The sequence below is a fragment of the Acanthaster planci genome, linkage group LG16 (genome assembly GCF_054643075.1).
Source record: "Acanthaster planci isolate LZ-2023a linkage group LG16, COTS_SCS, whole genome shotgun sequence".
NCBI lineage: Eukaryota > Metazoa > Echinodermata > Asteroidea > Valvatida > Acanthasteridae > Acanthaster > Acanthaster planci.
The window spans coordinates 9,926,273-9,946,423 of record NC_141792.1 but is presented as its reverse complement, the minus strand read 5'-3'; the positions used below and the strand labels follow the sequence as shown (position 1 = coordinate 9,946,423).

Genomic DNA, 20,151 nt, shown 5'->3' with positions numbered 1-20,151 from the left:
CCAAGAGAGGGCGCAGTGTTCCTGGCAAAAGTTCACGAACGATTATGAAATGCACGCGGTGCGGTCGCATTTGCTACCTGTCCAATTAATATTTATTTGAACTAAAATGCTAGGAGATTGAAGCTTCAAAAGTAACAAAATGTGCTTAGTATGAAAGGCTTATAGGCCTAACTTAAATTCAGTCGATGGAGACTCATGCCCAAAATGACAGCCACACTGGTGGATTCTAGACTAGCCTGATCATTCAATGCACCATCTTCGCCGTCGGTGTTGTCACCGTGGTCTTCCAGAGGATACGCACCTTTGAAGCATCCCATGATGTACGGGAAGTCGGCCGTGGTGTGGTATCAGTACTGGCCGTCCTCGAACCGGCCGTGGCACTCGTCCAGGTCGGCCGAGGTCAGCACCACGCCGTTCTCGTCGATGGGGCCGTAGATGGGGAACCTGTCCTGCGCCACACCGATCAGCGGGGACGGCTGTCCCGGCACGATGTCGAATACACAGAAGGACGGCTGCTTGTGGTAGTGGAAGACACCCCGTTCGGTTGGGTGGTCGTCGCAGTTGTCGGAGACCTCTGTCAAAACGGCATCTTCACCTGTTGAGTTTACATAGTCGATGTGTCTCGACGTTTCTTTGCCATTGGCTTGTCGCTCAAGGGATCAGCATACCCAAAGGCGCTTCTGGCGTAATCAACAGTGCTTAATATCCACTTCCTAGGGCCTACACCCGAAAGCAAAAATGGGACAAGCTCGAAGCACCAAAGCTAAAATGGAACCTCGTGTAATGCTGTTTGGTCTTCTGCGGTAAACAACGCCATGAAATTGGGCCCAGGTGTTTTCGACCTCATTAGTAGAGATGCACCCTGTAGGCCCAGTGTGGGCATTTGCCAGTCGTCAGGTCCTGATTCTCCCTAAATTCTAGGGAGATTTCAGACGAGACCTTTGATTTCAGTGTAAAGTCCACTGATCAGTGGGATGAACAGCTGCCATTAGGATACGGGAGTTCACATTCAACAGCTAACCTACCAACACGGCCGGGAATTACCGAACATCGACGTTACCATTCTAACATGCCGAATATAGCCGATACGACTTTGGAATATGTTGGCTATTTCTGGAAAACTGGAGGAATTCCTCCAGTCTTGGTCACGTGGACATTGGGTGATACCTGACCCTTTTCGTAGAGTAGTCAGAATCATTGGGTCTGGTATCCAGACTATGTGATTGGCAAAAGCGTTGCAAACTCTTGGAGGCGCACTATTGTAAATCGCCCTTATTGATGTGTGAGGGGCTTACCAACATATGTACTTCCTGCGGGAAATGAAACAGTTTTGCGTTAATCAGACAATTTTGCATTTATTTTATCAGTCTGTGATTCAAAGTGTTTTAACTTTCAATTTGATAGCTTTATTTGGCTCACTTTTACAACGGTAAAAGAATAAGACTGACGGAGTACAGAAAACTGCCCAGCGAATAATAGGTTTAGACTTCCAACCGTTGGATAAACGGTTTGTCACACAGACGGCTGCGAAATAATTAGAGACCCGAGCAACCCACCTTTTTAATATTTTATGTTTGATCGATCCGGTATAAGACTCGCCCTCTGCAAACACACTTTCTTCGCTTTCGTCGGTCTTTTGTTCCTCACTCGGTTTACCTGTATAATTCCGTAGTCGAGCGGAAAACAACACCTTAATTGGGAACGTGACTATTTGATATTTCCATGTCTTGATTTTTATTTGATAATTTTCGTTTTATCTTTTAATTATAAGAATTCACTGTAATTAGTGTCAGTCTATTTCATTTTTGTCTTACTTTATTGTGAATGTTTCCTTTTTAAATTGTGACTATACAACTGGTGTTTTTAATGAACAATTTCAGTTGAATTACAAATGGAACACAGTTATCCGTTTCTGATATGGACAAAAAAACCTGAATTTTATTTTGATTTTATGTGATTTGAATTTCATAATTCCAGGGTAAACAAAATCATGCACAATATCAGGCCACGCCCCCAACCTGAAATACATGTGTCGATACAATGGTTTTTGGTCATAACTGGTTGAATCATATTATTTTTCTGGCAGCATAACCATGGTCCATGGCCTTGACCATTATTATGCTTATAATTTATTGACCTCCTTTGGACAAAATACCCCTGGAACGGAGAAATAGTTTCCGCTCATTGGTGGGTGGCATGGAGGTACCGTAAACCTTTCCACTCTGAAATTGGCACAAATCGAGGAAGCCGTAGTTGTACGCGTACTAGCTCCTCTTTTTTTGAATTCCACAAATTTGACTGGTCGTCTAATATAATATTGCTCACGATGAAGAGGGGAGGGAGCAATCTGGTATCTTGTCCATTTTGAATGCATAGAAACTGAAGCATATAGCGCCGGTATTATCATCACCCTCTCCTTTTCAGAATTTCAAACCTAAACCAAACAAAACCCTGACAAAAAAGACAACAACTAAGCAAAACAAAACGACAGTCAGATATTGTCAGGAGACAATAAGGAAATTGAAGGAATTTTTAGTTTTAGAGGTGGGACGAAAACCTCCGAAAAAATTTTTTATTTTTTTTTGGAAAACCCACGGTATCTGGTTAGGACTGAAAACCAAATCCGCATCAAACCTGATGGCGATCCGAACCTCTGGTCGCAACGATGAGGGATGAGGAAAGTATATACTTACGCCAACCTGACAGACCATTAAATTGAAATGTTCATCATCTGTCATATCCGTAGATTCTTGAGTAAGTCGTAACCTTGACCCAGCCCAATATATAAATCACACCATGGCTGGAACATCATTGGTCGAAGGGCTTCGCACATAGCAACGCACTTGCCCTTCCGTGAAAAAAACCCCACAAAATCAGTTTACAAGAAGTCAGGATCACTCGCCAAATGCGATATAGGTGCGCTTGCAGTTGTGCGTACAAGCCTACCTCGCACGACAACTGTAACTTTCCCCCGAGTGAAATGGGATCTACACTGGCCTGGTCGCTGCTTGCAATCGCTGTAATAACTGTGCCGACGGCAAAGTGTGGTAAGTTAGAAATGATTACTATAGGCCCTGTTCAACAGGTAAAGGATTCTATCACTGCGGAGGTTCTTACCAATCGCGCCATTGTTATAGGAAGAGGAAACTTGGGGGTCGAAATGCCAGTTCTCAAATTATTTTTGAAGACAGGGCATAGTTCTCCAAGTTGAAAATCTTTGGTGCTGTAAACCAAGGTTACATATGCAGCCTGGGTATCCATCAACAGCTTGTCTCCATGCCCTTGAATCTCTTGCAATAATTGGTTTTATCGGTAAAGAGTAAACACACATTGTCCGCAGACATTATTGAATTGTATCTTTACCCTAATGTTTAGGGCACTGTAATTTGCAAGCTGGTATTAGCATGAAAATCCTTTCATTTTTTTGGGGGGGGGTGTATCAAAGTTGACGTCAATACCAGTTTCTCCACATTTGAGGGGAAGGCCTTGGGTAATTCCATTTCATTTGCTTTTGAGCTTGTGCAAAACTGCCATAGCGATGGGCGTACCAGTCACACATCTAATCTGTGATCTGTATCTTTTTCAACTTGTTGCTGCAGTTTTCATTCTGTTTTTTCTTCTTTTCATTCGTTTGTTTTGCATCTTTATGACTCATTCTTAGATTTATTTACAGCTGAAGTCGATGTATTTTCCTTTGCATGTATCTTGGCCTCGTCGACAATCTTTTTTTTTGTTTTCAAATCTTTAGTTTCTTTTAATTTCTATTTTTAAATTATTATTTAATTCAAATGTTATCATTATCATTATGGTAACGTCTTTTAATTTTGATTGTCTTTCGATTTTTATTTCTGTAAATGTGTAGAACTTTTATCCTCCCATTCCTGTGATAGGCATATTTATGTTGCTGGATGTGGGCAATAAATAAACATCCAGGTCTGTAGTTGCCTATTACAGACGCGCAATGTTTCATTATTAAGTCTTGTCACCGGTTCGCGTTTGTTTACATCGATTATGGTCTCAATGCCCCAAGCAAATGCAATCACATCAAACTCACACTTGTCCTGGTATAATCTTTTGTCTTTCCTTAAGGTTTACTTTTGTTCCCTCGAAAATGGCTGCAAACTTAATCTACGACCTACTTCCAAAAAGCACACTATTTCGAACCATTTTTGGTATAATGATTATAAGCATTGCCATCCGCTATATTTAGCGTTCACTCATTAAGAGTGGTGTTTCTTGCACGAATTCAGTCTCAGAATCAGGCGAACGTTTCCCAAATCAGGCTTTCTGTTTTTGACATGTGAATTCCCCTATTCCTTTGTGTTGATTCTAATTTTCTGCCTGGTTTACACTGGTCTAGAATACGAATGGCTTGCTTTTGTGGCCTTCAATAATGCACAAATACATGTATATATAATTGTGGTGCTGATTTGATGGGAGAGCGCAGTCCTCATGTCCGGCGCATAATTGACTCGCTAAACCTTCCCTTGGCATGTTAGCATTTTTTCTTTAATAATGAACGTCGGCATTGAAATCGAGAAGTGTCGTCAACACGGCATCGCCAAGAACAGCATTTCGTATTTCTACGTTACCACATCAAACCACGTCAAAACAATGTCTTTTTAATAGCTGCCATGAAATACTATACAAGATGGGCGTGGTGATTTTCTTCCCCGATGGGGAAATTGCCTCCGGATTAAAAGACACGTATTATGGAGCGTTTCCTTGAAATAGGTATTCGTGTCGTTATTTTCAATCCTTAAGTTGTACTTTTGATGGTATTCCGGGCCTTTTTGACAATGAAACCCGTCATATTCATGTGGGAAGGCCCGATGTAAGCTTATAGCCGGGTGTGTCGTTGCTTTCTTGTTTTCCTAACGTGAAATCACAATATGAGACACATTGTAAACAATGCACAGCAACAATGACAACAACAACAATTTCAGAGGTTGTATTAATTAAAAGAACTCCATAGGCATTATAACTGTTCATTACAATTGTCTGATCCTGCCTCCAAAATCATTATGGACTGCAGAGAGAGCAAAAAGTGTATAGAAGCAGGGTTGCAACAACCTATAGTGTATTTAGCAGAAAAAGAAAATTAATCTCCTTGGTTATCTATGAAGTCCACTGGTGGACACAGCAATGGCTGTAGGTCTCCGGCGTTTAAAGATAACGAGGCATTTAATTACTTTTTGTTTGAGGGCTGGAGGGGCACTAATTATGGGGGGGGGGGACTTTCTAGCCGCGGACAGATCTGTCGTTAAGAATTAATAGTGAGACGGTTGTCAGACAATGCTTTGTTTGCTCGTCCTCCAGTACAAACATTCGTCCATCGACCATGACGTTGCGAGGTCGGGCAACGCCGTTTTGAAGCCCGTAAAATAAAATGTCTGAAATTGATTAATTGAGTCGCCAATTTCGACTGACGGCAATGATGCGCATCCCTGCGTAACAAACGGAACGACTTTTAACATCACGTTCGCCTCTCGTCAAGGTCATCAAAACAATCTAGCAAATAAAAGCAAAGATGTTGGGACCGTGAGTAAGGCTTCTGATTTTTTTCTTCCACAACATCATGTTGAATGAGTCCGAAGACGAAGTCACTTTTGCCCACCCCCACACCAAAAGCTGGATACGCCACTAAGTGGTAAGCATCATTTCGCTGTTGAATCGACCATGGAGGTAGAATCGACTAGCTCAGGTTCCGACTTGAGTGGGTGTGGATTTGACCAGACTCTTTTGTAGCTTCAGTCTCTCAGAAAGTAAGAATCTTACAGATAAGACTTGAAGCTTTGCATGGTGGAAGTACTAAGAAGATTAGGCTTGCGGTTGCACCATGTGAAAGAAAAATATCTCTGTTATGAGTGTATGGTTCTGAGAAGAACCGATGGTAAACACTCGACGTTCCGAACAGTATGCTCTGTTCGTCTTCATGAGGCTGACCTCCTGAGATATTTTTCTTCCACATGGTGTAACCGCAAGCCTAACCTGTTAAGAATCCCACAAGCAATGTTTTTTCAAAACACTTTACACTCCGTTGTGTTCAATTTATCACAATCTACTTGCTCGTTCCAAATGAAGCACAAGCCAATCTGACTATGGAGTTTCTGCCAGGATTAAATTATTGACAGAAGTTACCTCGGCAACAGTTGAAACCTCGTAATCATACATAAGTTATAATAGACGAGATGGTGTTTTCGCTGTTGTCCCCGGCCCCACTCGTAACCATAGTAATATTACACTGCTCAAGGCAGTATGATCAAACAAACAATACCGCCATTGTTAAAAAAAGGTCATAACTATCTACAAGCAAAGCTGCATGAATCATTGGTCCGTAAAAGCAAACCTTTCTCGCCACCAATTCTCAAAAGTCTTTTCAATATGCTCTAGATTACCTAACGGGGCCATGTTATGTTTTTTCAAGATATTGATTGACAGCAACGATGGCCACGACAAGTGCGTGTTTCAAAATCAGGTCGACATCTCCAATCAACTGAACACCCGGGGCGTATGATACATTTACGAGTGTTTCCCATAAACATGCCCTCAAGGGGTAAGAAACGTACAGGGAGTACCCATGAGACATCGGCGCTTGTACTGTTGATCGAGTCTTGCATCATTTACAAACTCACTTATTGTGAATACCAACTAAACCCGATCCGACTACCCATGGCTGTTTCCTGTTTACAGCAAAAATGGTTGTATTTGGAATTTGAATGTAATTTATTACAGAATTATGGGCGCCAAGTTAAAACTGAGGCTTAAGTTGATAACGTTTCATCCAGCGCTGAGAATTAGGCAAAATGATAACAGTCTTAAACTACACATCCCTGTTGCCCGTACTGACTGTTTGAAATAATTATTCTTTTTTCGTCCGTACAGCTCAGGAGTGGAATAGTCTACCTGAACATGTGATCCAGTCTACATCTTTGAATATGTTCAAAAGCTCTCTCCTTGAATTTTTGACTCGTTGATTGATTTTTATTTGTTTTTACCTTGCTTCAATGTTAAAAATTGTCTTGTGCTACAATGAGTTTTCTGTAAAATGTATCAGTAATTAACAGTGTACGGTGACCGTACAGTGATTTTTTGGTGTTACAACAGAACCCCGTTTACAAGCTTTGTAAATGTATAATTTTCCTCTATAACATGAATTAACATAAATGTGCATATCAAATTTGGTTGCATATTAAAGCTGGTTTTGCCATTTTTCTCGTGTTTCCTGTTATTGCGAGTAACAAGTAGTGTTTTTTTTTGAGAAATCATTTTATTTTAAGCCATCTTAATCAATCAACCAATCAATAGCCATCAATATGTTTTTAACCTGTCATCCTGCCAACTGTGACTAAATTTGAAAGAAAAATCGATGCACATATAAGCAAGCTGCCTGCCATTATAGAGTGGTCAAGTAGCTACTGTGATCTTACTGCGTCTGTCAGGTGAGGAAATTATGTCTTAACATTCCAAATAAAAACCAAACGTGTCAGTGTCATCGCCAATGAAACGCGTACGTAGCGTCTCTCTACCGCGCATGCAGCCTCCTTTAACCTCGTCTACGTTGATGACACAAATAAAATTATCGGGAACCAACATCTCCGTAAAAAGAATTGATATAAGATTCTATGTAAATGTAGAATTGTTTTGATACAACGAAAATATCTGTTGAGATACAACAAAAACTTAAGTAGATCTACTGTCCATGTATTAAGTGTAGCCCTTGTGGTGCCGACTGAAATACGAAAACACCGTAAATATACAGCAAATATTTTAAGTGTTTCTACCATGATATGTTATCGTTGTTTGATATTTTTCCCTTTTCTAATGCAAACTTCTCATATTTTTACAGTTTAGGCCTATACTTGAATGATGCATATCTTAAATCCTTTTCCTCGTTTTTACTAACTACTGGTTTTATTGTATTCGGTTTTCGTTTTCCAGTTTTGAATTTAACGCATTTTTATCGTAACTTTTGTTTCACTTCACTCCACTGTTAAGAGTGACTCCTCGAAGCATTCAATATTGCTGACACTAATCCAAAGCGACTTGGAGTTGGCCAGCAACTAGATCCATAATGATTTGCAAGGACAACATTGACAGTAGCGCGCACGCAGGCGAATATTAATATTGATAGACCTTTTGAGAAAACTGCACTGGAGTGGAGCCAGATCCCGCTTCCACAGATACCGGGTACACAAAGCAGAAACGAGCCAGCCGTAGCCCGAGCTTCATGTACAATTTATGTCCCCTGTTCAGTTAGTTGGCTTTGGTAAATGCACTTTTCCATTAAAGCTGAACTTGCCTGCGTACACCAGAGATTTGTTTTTCCATACATCACAGTTTCACATTTTCAAACCACGGGCAGGCACTCAGTGAGCGACCACAGTTTCAAAAGAAAACGGCACCAAAAGGGCGGAGCCAGGCATTTTTTGGGGGGGGGTCAGGCAAGAGATTTTTTTCATTGTCTCATTTTTGCAGACAAACGATGAAGAAACATTACTTGATTTCTTTTCCCAAACTGAAACACTCCATAGGTTTCTACTGTCCCGAGGCTGGTTGGCTGGAGTGGGGCGGGTCATGCTACATCTTCAGTATACCGTCCGAGGATAGAAGTCGCTACTCCAATGGCTCTGGATACCAGAACGCAGCCAGCGTGTGTAAGGGAATAGGGGGCCATCTGCTGGTGCTGGACAGCTTGGAGGAAGCAGAGTAAGACGATTGGTGGACGGGGGAAGGGACTGGACCTTTTGGGGTGGAGAATGGTCATTGCCTCATAAGTAGTCCACTCGTACTATACCTTAAGTTCAGTAAAGAACTTCCTGTATTTCTCTCCTAGTATTCTGCATATTTTTTTAAAATGAAGGTCCCCCCTTTACATAACGGAAATCACTTCAGTGTAAACAGCTGGCCAATACCCAGAAACTGAACTCTGAGGCTGGACCCTTTCTGTTTTCTAGAGCTAAGTCTAGGTCTTCACTACATTGGTAATATGCCGATATGCGCTGGAAATAGACGCAGCCGTAGCTCTGAAAGCCCGTTTCGGACACGGCCCATAAGCTGGTCTGAAAATGTGCCTAGATAGGGCCTTCATTCTTTTCGTGTGGGCTAAACAGAACTGGTTCGCTACATCCTCCTCGGGCAAGTTCAATTAAAATAGAACCCATTTGTCAACTATTGGTAGATTTACATTGTGTCCAGGACATATTTGGACACAGATTACCAGGGAAAGCTGACAAGTGGTCGATTGATGGCCGTTGCTCGAACTCGTAGGCCCTACCGGTATTTGCCAGTAACGTGCTGTCTCTGTGCAGATTCGCCGTGGGCAGAATCACCGCGAGTGCCGACGCCTTCCTGTGGTGCACTACCAGCGGCGATGGCCAACAGGCAACGTGTGGTGGCGCTGACGAACGCTACTACAACAGCGCAACCGATAACAGTGGCTTTTGGGGTACGTGTACTATCACCATGTTGCAATAGCACATGTTGTATTGCTACCTAAGTTCAATGCACGGATTGACCTTCAACAGTAGACCACTTTCCAAGTAATGAGCCTCACTTAAGGAATGACTAGTTGAACCACAAGGCCCTTGGGGAGGAAAGCAGGGCTGGACCGGATGGGTCATGAGGCAGCCCACTGGCCTTATAAGGAAAAGTCAGTGTTCATTAATTTGACTAACCCCACCCTCAAATCCAAATGAACCAAACATATTCATGCACGCTGTATTAATATTCAAAGAATAGTAGCTAATACCTAATAAGGCAAGGAAACTTGTATGATGGATGAAAAATGGAATGTCCAGCAAATGTATAAAATCCCTATGAGTTCTGGCAATTGGGCAGAGAGCCGCACATCGAGCCAGCCGAATAAACCACATCAACTACAGTACAACTTTGTCTCAAGTCATCCTCTTGTGTCGATTCATATAACCTGTCGGGTTATAGTACTTTTGCTTTGCCAGTAAATGAATGTATTGTGTGTGGGGAGCTGTTGTTACGGCCGATAATGTAATAATCGTCCGATAATGTAACAGAAATTGTCCGATAATGTGATAATGTAAAAATTAGCCAGGCGATCCATAATGTAAAAAATCGGCCGACTAAGTAATGTAATTACCCAAAGCCGGTCGATAATACACGGACGCCGATAATCACCGTATAGACATTATCGGTCAATTTTTATTACATTATAGGCCGGTGTTACATTATTGGCCGATCGACCGTAACAACTGCCGATACCTAGCGCTAGCGGAGCTTGAGGCTGGATGGAGTCATCACTTAGCCTTGAAAAATAACCTGTTACGGTTATGGAGCCCATGCAGTACGCGTAAAGAGCAGATTTTTGTCAGAGGTGAAGATAGTCAGATCGTTAAAAAGGGTCTGATCTTCAGAGCTTCGGTCCATAGAATGAGAAAGTAATTCAGATTTGGGTATGTTAAAAAATAGGCCTCTTCTTGAGTTCCTGGAGGTTACTTTGGCCTTGGTTATGCCTATATGTAACTTTGGTAACAAGCCTCCCAATAATTAACAGAAAGTTGATATAAGGACACCTTGAATTGATCCCCGAGTTGCGGATCGCTGTTCTAGTGGCCCTTAGCACTGGGGGCTCTGAGAACCACGGCCAATCAGTGGGATTGACACAAAGGGGGCTCCAGTAAACTCCGGCTGTAGACGATGCCGCCAGCATTAACTGTATGCGAGTTCATACACGATCCTGTTAACGGCACCCTAAATGACTTCAGCCCGCATTCGACCGTTGGAAAAATTTCTACATTCTACTGTCGTAACAAATACCTTAGTACTGCAGATTCAAAGGTTTTTTTATCGGATTGCATAATCTTTAAGTTTATATAAACAGCAAAATATGCTGAAAATGTGCTGTAAACCTTACGCTTGTTTGGCGTATCATTGACCAAACGGACCGTCTGTATAAAATCGTATCAAATAATCAAAATACCATTGTAGTCGAGAAAACTTAAAATGTTGTGCCTTTGCAGACTGGGCCTCCGGGTTTCCGCGGTCGTCCACCTCTCCTCAGTGTGTCGTCTTGAGAACAAAACAACCTCCCACGCTCATAACGAGCTTTTGCGGCATCAGTTACACCTATGCCTGCGAGAAGACCGCTACATTCGACGGAATCACCACGGAGGAGCCCACGACCACGGCGGAGCCGCAGGTCACTGCAGGTGAGTCACGCTGCCCGTCACGATGCAAATTGGCCATGTTTGCGACATCATCCGACGGCCATGCATGGCCGGCAAGGGAGCCTACATGAGATTGGTTGCGTTGCATCCATCTCGGCTGCAACCGCCCAATGATCGGGTGGTGATGAAGCGCCAGCAATATAGGCTCGTCTGCGAGTGCACCATTGAAAATGTAAACGTCAACATTTTCTCTCAGATCATCGGCGTATTTTGACTTTATTCTTCAAGAAACGCTCCAATATGGTGAACCCCCCCCCTAAAGTTGGCGTTCATCCCCTACGTACGAGGTCAAAAGAATAACAAGTCAATAGACTAATCTGATTCGATGCCATGACTGCGGTGGCGTCGCACTCGTACGCACGTTTTTCAACTTTACGCGAGCGTGCATTTGGCAAATCACGACATCCCATCGGTCGAAGAGGCATGGAACGCGCACGTACCACCTGCAGTCCACGAGATTTGCGCCACCGCAGTAATGGCTTCTAATTCTGGTTGTCGAATTACAGTATAGATAACTTAGTGATTCAGGATATCATTTAACAGTACACGCATATTTATGTTTTGCGCATATGTGAAAGACCTCCCTCTTTAACAGAGAATTTCCCTTTCGTTTCAAGAACCACAGGTGGACAGAAGTTGCCAGCAATCCTCCATCTTCGTAAGAGGAGCTACTGGAGGGCGCGCTGCGTCCGACACCTGTTTGATCAACCACGTGATCGAAGTCAGAGGCGTGCGCAATCCTGTCAGCTGTGCTGCTTCGTGTTCAAAGAACGCTCTCTGTAGGTCTTTCAATTTCTACAGAAGTGATGGGAAATGCGAACTGAATTCTTTAGGGATGGGGAATGTGGAAGAACACGATTTGTTGGCCCACAGTGGCTGCGTTTACTATGAAATAGACTAGGGCTGGGCTATCAAACAAGACACAAGTTCGGAAGTCACCTCGGGCAGCCGTGGAAAACAACGAGCTGGCCACTTTGTCGTAAAGTTGACAAACCATATTGTAATTCCATACATTAAAGAAAATGGACGACGAAGGATTTTTAAGTCACAGGAGCACTGTAAATCATGGAAAAGAAGCTTATAAGATCTGTAAATGTGAAGTATATTTTCCATGTCTCGGAGAGAAATATTTTATTCCGAAATACAGGAGTCAACTGTGGGGGTTGACAAATGCATAGTAATATGCTATCTGCATTTGAACAAAAATATTTACCTTTTCAAAAAAATATTTTTTCTGCTGTTTATATTAAGAATGCCAGCGTGAAAATTCCTGGATCCGCCCCCGGGATGTTCCTTGTGAGATAAAATCACACTTATATTTTGTTAACGTTGAGGTAGGCTACATCACTTCTTTAATTAAAAGCGAAATTCTCTTGAGATATACAAGGGAAAAAAATAAAGACTGTGATTACATGCATGCACTGTAAACAAGTGCCAAGTAGAAAGCGAGTCAGCAAGAACGTGCATCTTTAAGCATCTTACATGTAACATTGATCTTTTAAACACAAACTGCATAGAAAACATCAATCAATTATATACAAAAAGTCAAATCCGTGGAAAGAAGACATAATAGAAATGTAATGAAAAAAATGTAAAAAATTAATGCACGTGTAGCCCTGAACAATGATCATCATGATCAGACTCTCTTCCCTGAAAAGATAATTAATTAGAAAAATAATCAAAGAATACAACAAGCATAACTTACAAAAATACACGTACATGTACTATCCTTTACAATGCTTTGCTCTTGCAGTTTTAGATTACTGAACTGAGCCTGATCACAGCAGCTGTAATGCTTTAAATTATGACAAGTGAAATTTTCTACACTGGAAATGAAACTAATTACAGCAGCATCTTAAGCAGTTCAGCCTAGGAGATTCAACTTTCGGATGGCCAAGTACTGGTCGGGGATTTCCATGAGCGCGTGCAGAGCAAAGCGGGCCTCCCGGTTCCCCTTGGCCGACGACGCCGTCATCATCACGCGGTGGAACTCCACGAACTGGAAGTTGTCGAATTGCCGGCGGGGTAGCCGGTCATCGAACTCCCGCATCATGTCCCAGGGCCCGTCCCCGACGCCCACCACGATGATCGACAGTGGGTAGTGGGATGCGGCCACGATGGCGTCGCGTGTGGGCTTCTCGCTAGTGACCTGGCCATCCGCGATTATGACCAAGATGTGGTACTGTTGAGTGCAAAAAAGATTATAAGTACTTCCTTATCAATCAAACACCAAAACTTATAAATTAATTCAGATATCAAAAATATTTACGGGAAAGCATTGGGTTCCCTGAAATTATTTTCATGGTGTTTAAATCATTAGAAATTTTATTATGGGATCCCTTAGAAATTTTCAGTAGGCCTTTTTCAAAATCAGTGCTTCTAAAACTTGTTAATTATTGTCTTCGAACCTGTTGACCGTGGAAAAAACACAGTCTTTTTGGTACTGTGTCGTATTGCCACAATCACAATAAAAATGGTGTCAAATATTCCAATAACGGTAACAACTCTTGAAGGGTGAAAGTGCTCAAACGTGAATATTTGTTTTGGTTAAATTTTTTAAATGTGGCTTTTGGAATACATACTGCTTTCGTTTTCTGGACAATCCTTATGGCCTCGTTGATGACCGGCGCAAAGTCCGTGGGCCCACTCAGGGTGACGGTCGGTGTGATACGATTGTAACACTCCAGCACGTCCTCAAAGCCGTGACAAAGCCCGTCAGCACGAAAGGGAAAGACCGAGTGGCCCTGGGTGGAGAGGTCCCCAAAGCCGTAGACCGGCAGGAGATTGTCGTCGTCGAAGGGCGCCAGTGTCTGGCCGAGAATGGAAATTGCCTGGAATTTTAAATAAAAATAATGGGAAATTAAAGTTGATAATGGCTCACCACACAGCCAATTGAGGGGGCAGCATTTCGGGAGCCAGAGGCATCATGTCATTGGTCGTGACTTATTCAATCCACCAATTACATAATTTGACAAAAATGGAAGGTTGCAAGAGACAAGTCGCACATATATTAAAGGCCACATGCAGAGCTTTTCTTGTAACCACACCCACCGCAAGGGCTTGAAACTGCATAATTTCACAATCTCTACTGTTAATTACAAAGAAAAAGATCAAACCTAGTAGTATTCTGTCAGTGGCGTATCCACAGGTGGGCACGAGGGCAAGTTACTCTCCCTCTGACATGTTGCCTAGGTTTCCCTTTTTTTAAAGGAATTGGAAGCACTAGCATTTCAAATACAGCACCACCACCTGATGTTGGGGGTGTTGAGGCCTCTTACATCAGTGACAAAATTGGACTTTTGTTTGGGGGAAATATTCCCCTCCCCCCCACCAACACAAAACCTGGATACGCCTCTCTATTCTGTATTGATTTCCCCTTTTTCCATTCCTTTCCTCTGACTGAAATTTCCAAAAGTTACAAAGAAAATTGTTTGTGCGATGGGCTACCAAGCTCTTGTTGCTGTTGCCAAAATCTGACTTGCCTGTTGATACGGGTTCTGCAACCCCGGCACCAGGGCGTGGAGACTCCTCCCACCAAAGGTCTGCTGACCGGTGTACAGATTGCTCTTGGTGTAATCAATGCCTGCAAAAAAAAATTGAATTCCTAGGCTGTTAATGGAAAAGGCAGGAAATGCTTGAATGACATACATGCAACATTGCACCAAAGTTGGTTGTAATGGCGCTTCTCTTAAAACTCATTGGTAGGGTTTTCCATAAAAAGGATTGAATTCCGGCATTTAGTCATGATTTGTCTTGACATGAAGTAGATGTTGGCTGTGAACTGTCATTTATACTTGTAAATGGAAGTAGGCTAATTTGAATAAATGAAGTCTGAAACTTCACTGCAACAGAGAAATGCTGTCTTGTGTGATGTCTCACTTGTGAAGTTGATTATTACATGTTGGTGACTACTAGAACGTGTCCAACAGCAAAGGTGCTACACTAATGTTCGGATGGTCCCAGCAACGTACTGTAGGGACTGAGATTCAGTTTGGGCAAGAGATTGTGGTATGAAACGAATAGGCTATGTAAGAATCCTCATTATCCTCTTTCTCAGAGCCCGAGGCCTGGTCTCCTGAAGGGGAAGGCCAAGCAGGATGTGAGCGCACTGCTCTTGCAAAGATACTCACCAAATATCAAGTTACTTGACTCCAGCCCAGCTCTTCGGATTGCATTGCTGACCTCATCCAGCGTGGTGAAGTTATCAGCGATAGCCTTGAAGGACGAGCTCTTGCTGTTACTAGCCCAGTCTAACACTCTGGAAAGTGCACATCGGAATGGAGAACTTGTAGCTCTTGCAGCAGCAGTGGCTTTCTCCTTGGAGAGGTCAGGGTACAAACTGCTATAGGGTGGGGGGTCATGAGCTGGTTGGGAGTTGGAGTTGTCCTGCTGTTGACGAGTTCTTGCCGAGGATGCTCTTGCGAAGCATTCACAAACCTTGTGCGTTATAAATATCACCAGGCCCACAAATGCGACTTGAATTACAAATGACATTTCTAGTTAATTTAGTTAAACGTTTAATTTCAGCCAAAACTAGTACACTTGGCAACATGTGCAAATTCAAGCAATGCACAAAATGATTTATTTGTGTTATCAGTGCTGCCGTTTCAGGAAATCGAAAAACCGTTTCGAAAATCAATATCTATATGACATCTACGACAACATTAGCTGAACCAATATAACAACAGCGTTTCAACCAGGAAAATGAGAAAACCCTCTCTGAGCTCTGTCACGACTAAGTGTAATACATGATCGTCCCATTAATATGCAGCTGATGCAACTGCCTGTTTTGTTTACTACACATTGGATCCACACGTCACCATTCCACAAATCTTTAATAATAGGGCATGCGGTTTTCGCCATAAATAACCAAACCTCCTGAAAGTCATTTGCGTCATTTGTGTTACGACAACGTGTACATCTGAGCCGCGTTGCGCTTTTCCCCAGTAAACATTGTGTTCTTTAGCAGGAGGACGACAGCCAAATAGATTTGAAAAGAACGGCTGGATCATTTTATCACCATTAAAATGGATTCATAAATTTAAAAAGCAGTTTTTGTGAAAGTTAGGCTCAGAGAAAAAAGGTTCATTCTCTTGAATATGCCAATAATTCTGGGCAATAAATGTTAGCGTACTGATACGTGGGGAGGGCTAGAGAGTGACAAGTCAAAGAAAAGGCTAGACAGGTGCCCTCTAGGGAATGGCGTTCCGTAAGCCCCAGAAATGATACTGGGAACTACGCTTCGTCCCTGCTGATGCAGACATCCAGACATCTGTTCCTATTTTCAGGGAACATTTAATCTATTATTAGAATAGCGCCCTCTATTATGCAACAAGAGAAGACGTAAACCCCTGACGTAAACCACAATTAACCACCAATAAGCGCGTTTGGAAACCTGTCGAAACACGTGCAACACGCGTGCATGCAGTTGGCCAGGCTGCCGCGCCTACAAGTCTAGGCAGGTCCTCTGAGACAACCCTGCTTTGTGCTGATAATCGCAACCGTTGTATAAAATAACGGTGAGTTCTCCCGACATAACTTTCATATAAAGCGTTATATTAGTGCGGGAGGTGCTGACGAGCTTGTGCTCTGCCATAAGTCTTTTTTCTTGTCCGTGGCCTAACTTCTTTTTCAATAAAACCTGAAAAAGCTGACTGGGAGATCTGGTTTTGATTTGATGTACACGCAATCATGGCTAGTGACCGCCTACATCATCAGAATTTCTGTAGGCATGTATAATCTAATGTTAGTAATGATGATTTTTCAGTTGTTTTACACGAATTCAGAATGTTATTCACGCATACTAATTCAACTATGTATGCATGATTCAAATCTGCGAGGGCCACTTTGATTATTGATAGCTTGAAATTATTTGTAAGATGATGTACGTGTTTTTCCTATGTACAGGCCTAGAGAAATAAATATTAGCAGGGTTGATTTTTATTTGATTATATTTACCTTGTTTACAATAACTTGATTTCTTACTTGTGTGTACACATGCAGGAGGTCAACCAACAATGCTGCTGAGTAAATTCCAGGGTTTCTTGCCTTGTGTTGCTGTCTGCCGACGTTTTCTTGGCCCGACGTTTTCATTGTATCTGCGGAGACAAGAACCTAAAGACAGCACGACCTTCCACGCCCTTTCTTGCCATACCAGCCCAGTAAAAATGTTGAGCCAGGCTTTCAGCTCTGGGAATGGACACTGGAACGGCCAGAGGACCGGCAAGAAGCCGGTCACTATCACCATTGAAGGGAACATTGGCTCGGGGAAAACCACCCTGATGGAGTTCTTCTCCCAGCACGAAGATGTCACCACCGTGGACGAGCCGGTCCAGAAATGGAGGAACGCAAGAGGCCACAACCTCTTCGACCTCATGTACCGTGACCCCAAACGCTGGAGCTTCACATTCCAGTCCTACGTCCAGCTCACCATGCTGGAGAACCACCGCACCCAGGTGGTAACCCCAATCAAAATGATGGAGCGCTCGGTGTACAGTGCACGGTACATCTTCGTGGAGAACATGCACCAGACATCCATGATGTCGGACCCAGAGTTCACTGTGCTGGATGAGCTCTTCCAGTGGGTGATCTCCAATCACGATATCGGCCTTGACCGCATCATCTACCTCCGGACGTCTCCCGAGCAGTGCTACGAGAGGATACAGCGGCGGTGCAGAACAGAAGAGGAAGGCATCCCCCTGGAGTACCTAAAGGCACTCCACCAACTCTATGAAGACTGGCTGGTGGGCAAGAAGTACCCCATCCCAGGGTCGGTTATGGTCCTTGATGGCTCCGCCCCACTGGAAGACATGTTGAAGATGTACAGGGCCAAGCAAGACAGCATTTTGTGTCAAGGATGATCGTTAATTTAAGCTTCTAAAGAAATATTTTCTCATGCCAAATAACTCTATTTTCACTGCACTTGAATCAAATGGCTGTATTTTACCAATGCTTTGTGCACGTTCCAGGCAATTGTCTCAACTCTGGTTTTACAGGCTTTTATTTCAAAATCCATTGTGAAATCTCTTAATTTATAAGTCAGTTTCTCTTTATTTTCAGTATGTCTTTCAGTCTCGGACATATTTTTCTGGGGGGGGGAGGGTAGAAAGATCAATTGCAGGACCTTTTTGTACAGTGCAAGTGCAGAAGGAGTCGTTACAAAACCTGTCTCCTCCATTAATTTTTGTGCAACTAGGATTTCCCAATGCTTTTATGGCGAAGTATTCTCTCAGAACAAATGTCCAGTGCTGTAGAGCAGAAGTCCCCTTTCAACCTCCAAACCTGAAGACAGTTGGTGTCACTTGACTTGCTTAATGTACCTCCAGGTCCAAATCCATAGAGCTGCTGAAGCACAAACAGCCTTGCTTGAAAAAGGTTACCACCTCAAATCTGTGCGATCGTCATGCTAACCAAACGACAGATGAATACCATTCTGAAACGGCATACATTACATGGAGTTTTGGCTGGTAACCTGCAGCTGATTTGTCAAGTAAGGTTTTTTCACGCCTAAGCAACTTTTGTGCTGAAGCAGCTCTAAGAAATTGGCCCCTGATATTTAACATTTCAGAGGTTGAGGGGGGGTGTTAATTTAAACCTGAAATCCATTTGTAACAGTGATTGTATTCAGTGGGTGTTTATGGAAAGTACGTGAGGTTCCATGACACACTTCCTTCCTCATTTCTGCGTACATGTTTATGAAACTTGCATGTTGCTAGTTTCCTACTGATAGTGAAAATACATGTTTGTAGACTTCTCCTTCCCAGTTGTCCATACTTTCCTAAATTATGTTGTGAGGAAATTATCAAGTGAAATTTAACATTTGAGTACCTTATTATTTCAGTGTACTAAGTGCAAACTTTGCTTGACTTTGAGTCCATTGTTATGGAATATTTTATGTAGTTTTCTGCAATGAAGGTGCATTACATTTAGGGTTTTTGCATTTTTAGCGGTGATAATATCCCAAAGTGATACCTTGATATTTAGACTTATTTTCTCTATTTATTATATTGATTTGGAATGTGATATTCATATTAAAACCTTTAAATGCCAAAGTTTATCAATCAGCACTTGTGTACTCCTGGTAACATAAATGTAAACATTTTTATCTTAGGATAGGTGGTAAATGGTCAAGATCAAAATGAAATGGGAAAATGTCTTAGTAGTTTTTGTAACCCATAACTGTCACCATGTAGATATTTTTTGGTCTTTCAGGCTACTTGCAATTTTGGTGCAAAATTCTTTCAGAAATCCTTGAAATTATTCAGATAAACCTCTTCAATTTTGGAACAAATTTAAGTGGTCAAAACTCCAAGGTTGGGGTAACTATGCTTATTTTGGAAAGGGCGCCCTCTAGGAATGAATAAAAAGTACTTCATCTTCAAGCCTGGAAAAGAAATAGATATAAATGTAATAAGCTGTGTAATAGCATTGAGGGCGATTAAAATGGCGAAACAATATTCCGAAAGTGCAGATGCATTTCTTTTTAAACAGACCTCCGTCATATGTTACACAAGTGTGCCACTTAATCACTCTGCATACTTCAAACGGGCAAAGAAAATAGAGGCTTAAACTTGAGATAGAGAGCATTTACCTTGAAGTTGATTTTGTCCTAAGAAGAAAATATCGTATTCAGTGATCGCTCAAACCTTTCCTTACACATTAACCCTAACAGTCCCAAATCCTCCAATTTCAATACGATTTTACATACACCCTACGGGGTTAGAGTTAATGTTCACATAGATAAGTGCATATTTTCCAAATAATGCTGACAATGGTATCACCCCTTGCAAATGTGGAATTGAATGGATTTGTTTTAATACAATCAATTGTCGCGATATAATCGTCGGTCTTTTTTAAATTCTGTCTTGTATATGTATTTGTTTTCTTAAAACGACCCTAATTTAGCCCGCTGGCTGACGGTATTGAGCCTTCGAAACGACTCGAAAAATAT

At 42.2% G+C, this 20,151-nt stretch overlaps 3 protein-coding genes and 1 pseudogene across 5 annotated transcripts; 2 read left to right on the top strand and 2 right to left on the bottom strand.

The window, feature by feature from the left end:
* Nucleotides 1–167: 167 nt before the first annotated feature.
* Nucleotides 168–659, bottom strand: LOC110982665 (uncharacterized; annotated as a pseudogene).
* On the top strand, nucleotides 657–12,532 carry LOC110982664 (uncharacterized). Its single transcript, XM_087147172.1, has 5 exons — nucleotides 657–3,047; nucleotides 8,535–8,709; nucleotides 9,312–9,448; nucleotides 10,995–11,183; nucleotides 11,819–12,532. Exons 1-5 carry the CDS (start codon nucleotides 2,906–2,908, stop codon nucleotides 12,100–12,102), a joined length of 927 nt encoding a protein of 308 aa, XP_087003298.1. The 5' UTR covers nucleotides 657–2,905; the 3' UTR covers nucleotides 12,103–12,532.
* LOC110982699 (uncharacterized) lies at nucleotides 12,290–16,329 on the bottom strand. Its single transcript, XM_022241318.2, has 4 exons — nucleotides 15,332–16,329; nucleotides 14,684–14,784; nucleotides 13,784–14,032; nucleotides 12,290–13,383 (listed from the first exon to the last, which is right to left on the bottom strand). Exons 1-4 carry the CDS (start codon nucleotides 15,693–15,695, stop codon nucleotides 13,066–13,068), a joined length of 1,032 nt encoding a protein of 343 aa, XP_022097010.1. The 5' UTR covers nucleotides 15,696–16,329; the 3' UTR covers nucleotides 12,290–13,065.
* Nucleotides 16,330–16,572: 243 nt separating this feature from the next.
* On the top strand, nucleotides 16,573–19,657 carry LOC110982697 (thymidine kinase 2, mitochondrial-like). Of its 3 annotated transcripts, none has more exons than XM_022241314.2 (2): nucleotides 16,573–16,720; nucleotides 17,205–19,657. In XM_022241314.2, exon 2 carries the CDS (start codon nucleotides 17,219–17,221, stop codon nucleotides 18,059–18,061), a length of 843 nt encoding a protein of 280 aa, XP_022097006.2. In that variant the 5' UTR covers nucleotides 16,573–16,720; nucleotides 17,205–17,218; the 3' UTR covers nucleotides 18,062–19,657. The 3 variants fall into 3 exon arrangements, with proteins under 3 accessions (XP_022097006.2, XP_022097008.2, XP_022097007.2); XM_022241316.2 differs by lacking the exon at nucleotides 16,573–16,720 and adding an exon at nucleotides 16,802–16,926; XM_022241315.2 differs by lacking the exon at nucleotides 16,573–16,720 and adding an exon at nucleotides 16,811–16,946.
* Nucleotides 19,658–20,151: the final 494 nt, after the last annotated feature.